At 45.0% G+C, this 3,814-nt stretch overlaps 1 gene segment (V, D, J or C); it reads right to left on the bottom strand.

Moving 5' to 3' along the window:
* Window positions 1-2,997: 2,997 nt before the first annotated feature.
* On the bottom strand, window positions 2,998-3,458 carry LOC113838567. The segment is given in 2 exon segments: window positions 2,998-3,332; window positions 3,413-3,458. Coding segments are annotated over 2 exon segments (381 nt in total).
* Window positions 3,459-3,814: the final 356 nt, after the last annotated feature.

Genomic DNA, 3,814 nt, shown 5'->3' with positions numbered 1-3,814 from the left:
GAACTGATAGACAGCACAACTGATTGACAGTGTCTACAAATGCTCTACCAGGCCAAATTCCAAACACTCTGTAGAGCAAAGGAAACCACCAGGTATCCAATAGCCTCTGAGCGATGATGGAGTATCATACAGGTCCAAAATCTATAAAGGGTTGAGATTATCGGGCAGTTGAGTGACACTGGGAAGCAAATAAGTATGGGACCAGAGACTACTGTGTGACCTCAGAACCTACCTCAACGAACATGTGCATACATTGATTATATTAACAATTTTTGTGAAAAGTTACTTAATAACACTCTTGAAAACTTATAAGAATTATACTTACGTGGTGGTACATTATGATACATACCTCACATTCTAAGAGAATGGAAATTCTGCTAGATTACACAGCAAGAATTTATTATGACCTCATTCATATATTGGTTTATTAAAACCTAGGCCCACAAAGGTCCCAGTCTCAGACTGTCCAGAGATATTTTTACCATAATGCAGTTTCACACTTTTCACTTTTATTGTTTTTTAATAAAGAAACCTCTGAATAGTGGTGGCCACAGGTGAAGAGAATATCAAGGTGTGGTGCACACTAAGGCCTCCTAAATCAGCATCACTTCATGCAGAGTTGTGATTCTGAGAAGCTGGCAGATCTGTGTGAAGGAACAGATGAGGGACACCCAGAATGTTTGTTTTAAGCACATCTCCAGGCTGATCCTCTCTGCCATCTCGGACCACGGCAGCTTCCTGCTCCTCCAGGGTTTCTCACACACTCAGGATGTGGTTGCAACGCTGTGTCTCTCGCACAGTAATAGACAGCAGAGTCCTCAGATGTCAGGCTGCTGAGCTCCATGTAGGCTGTGTTCAACTGTGTATCTGCAGTCAGTGTGGCTCTGTCCTCAAAGGTCTGTGCATAGTTTGTTCTACCAATGCTTGGGAGTATGTTTCCAATCCACTCAAGCCCGTTTCCAGGCTTCTGCCTCACCCAAATCATATAGGCAATGGGGAAGTCATTAGGGTCAGAATCCTTGCAGGTCACCTTTACTGCAGCTCCAGGAGCCCTCAGTTCAGATGCAGACTGCTGCAGATGACCCTGAGAATGGACTCCTGGGAAGGAGAAACAGAGTGGATGCCACTGTCACTTCACCATCTCTCTCTCCCTCAGGCCTAAGACAGGGGATCCACTTAACTATAGCTGCTGCCACCAGGTAGAGGATGATCCAGCTGAAACCCTGTGTGCTCTGGGACTGGGGGCAATGGGGTAATAGCCTGCTGCTGTAGGGCATGGGGACATTATTTCCTTACAACAAGAACCTGCAATTTACATATTCATGAGGGAGGGTAGTTATTAGATCAGAGCTGATCCTGTTTGAGATAGATCAGGAAGACCTCCAGACCTCGATGCCTAACTAGTGTGTTAGACATCGAGGTCTGGAGGTCTGAGCTTCAAATGTGTCTGAAGAAATCATTTTGTGCTCCATCCTGGCACTTGTTCACACAGAGCTCTTCCATCCCACCGAGAGTCAGTTCACCACATCCAGGTTTGTAATGCAGAAACACCATTTATTTAATGGTTCAAGGAGCACCTGAACCAACTTAGGGTCACCATATATGTGATGATGAGAAGTCCACTGAGATCATGCTGGCCCAATAAGAAACTAGCACAGAACATTGGCTGCTGTCTTTGCCATACCAGTGAGTGATCAACAGGACGATGGATACCCCTGAAATCAGCTTGCAAGGCTTGGGACATTTTTTCCCAAAATGTTTCTTAGGGTCCTGAGGCCCACATTTATTTATTCTATGATTATAAATGGTTTGTACCTCTACAATGGCAATAAGAATCCAATGTGGCATTTGTTGGGTTCACACACATGTTCTGGTTAAGAAAGAACCTCTCCAGTGTAGAGCATGGAGATCTCACATTCCAACTACACAATGAGCTCTCCATGTATTATGTTGAAAATGAAATCCAGAGAGTCCCTTGAAATCTCAGTGCATAACTTCCTGCTCTACTTCCACTGCCTTTTACTTCTTAGGGATTGGTGGGTATGCAGTGCCCCCCTGCTGGTCTTAGGACACTGTTTATGTAAGTTTGTCTGTGTTCTCACAGTCCTCTCATAATGGTGCCTCCTTCAGTGCCTACCTGGTGATTTTGAGTGATATTTTGAGGACAAAGGTAAGCTGTACCTGAATTGTTTAGAAGATCTTCATAAACCACAGTTGTTTCTTTAGGTGTTGTTGCACCTTTCTGTATTATTAGCCACTCATGGGGAAGTGATTTAGCAGCACAACAGTTGGACACTGTTTATAAGGTCATTTGTCAACTCTTGGCGCTGCCTTTGGGACACAAAGCCTTACAACACCAGGGAGAGGATGAATCACAGCCTGCTACTTACAGATCACTTGGTATCTCTACAAAATGTTTTCACACTTGAGAAAGAACCACAATTTCAGAAATGGTAGACTGTGATTCCATCTTCTTTTCTAATTTATCATTTCTATCGTCAAGGCTGCATGATTGCATGTAAAGATTTAAGGGTGATGTAGTGGTCTCTTTGCCATAAACCTTTCTGAATGGAAGATGCTGTCTCTGTCCTCAGGCGGCTCTCTTCTGTCTTTAGACATATTTACCCTAAGTTCAGCCTCCACCTACTTAGATGCAGGTCATGGCTGCTAAAGATTTTCAAAGACTTGGATGTATTTGTTATAAGCTTAGTGAATGATAACTGTGTAGTCCAATAAATTGCCATCATCTCCAAAGATTAATCTTTGAAGATTGAGTGGAACCCCTGGATTAGGGACCACAAACTCTTAATCTTCAAAAAATACAACAGACAGATTTTCATATCTGAACAATTATTAAAAGGGGCCTCATTTGTATAACAAGGAGCCAAGGATCTGAAACTCAGAATGGAGAGGAAACCACAGAGGCTAGGAGGAAATGTTTGCCCTCTCCCAACGCTGTGACAGAGCTGAGAACCAGCCTGGGATACTGTACAGCTGTCAGCTGAGGCTGTGTCTCTGTGTTCTCCGAGCACAGTAGTATGTGGCAGTATCTGCAGTGTCCACACTGGCAATCTTGAGGAATACCTGGTTGTTGGAGGTGTCTTTGGAGATTGTGAGCTGGCTCTTCATGTTTGGGTTGTACCTCTTATCATCATCCCACCAAATGTCTGACAGCCATTCTAGACCCTTCCCTGAGGGCTGTCGGATCCAGCCCACACCCATACCAGAAGTGCTCAGTGAAAACCCAGAGAAAGAGCAGGTCAGACTGAGAGTCTGGGAAGGCTGCAGCAGCCCAGGGCCAGACTCCTTCAGGGTAATCTGGGACAGGACATCTGTGGAGGAAAAAGTAGAAGGTAAGGTTGGCACAGAATGAATTATTGCGGTCCATGCAGTAGCAATCCACGGCACTCACATGCAGGCACAATCAGCAGCAGGAATGAGGAGGCAAACAGGGCCATGTCTGCACACCACTGAGTGCCCAGGCCCAGCCTTGCTTTTTCAACCTCTGCTTGGGTGGAGCCAGGAAAGATTTGCATTCCCTCACCAGGAGCTGACTCTGATGGAGGACTTAAATTATGGGTCTCAGGGGGAGCTGGTGTGAGATGAGTTACAAGGGATGCCTCAGGGAAATTCACCTCTGCTCAATACTCAAGACAGGAGCCAACATGAAAAGACCCAGGTCCTCAGTATGAAACACATCAGATGAGAACTGTGTTAAGGCTGCAGTGCAGAGCATTGCCATCTGCAGGCTGGCAGTTATGCAGTCTGTAATTGCATGGAAGAGAGTTTATTTCATTGACTTTACAGATCTGTC

This window comes from Cricetulus griseus, unplaced genomic scaffold (assembly GCF_003668045.3).
Source record: "Cricetulus griseus strain 17A/GY unplaced genomic scaffold, alternate assembly CriGri-PICRH-1.0 unplaced_scaffold_56, whole genome shotgun sequence".
NCBI classification, from domain to species: domain Eukaryota; kingdom Metazoa; phylum Chordata; class Mammalia; order Rodentia; family Cricetidae; genus Cricetulus; species Cricetulus griseus.
This window is presented reverse-complemented; position numbering and strand designations above follow the sequence as displayed.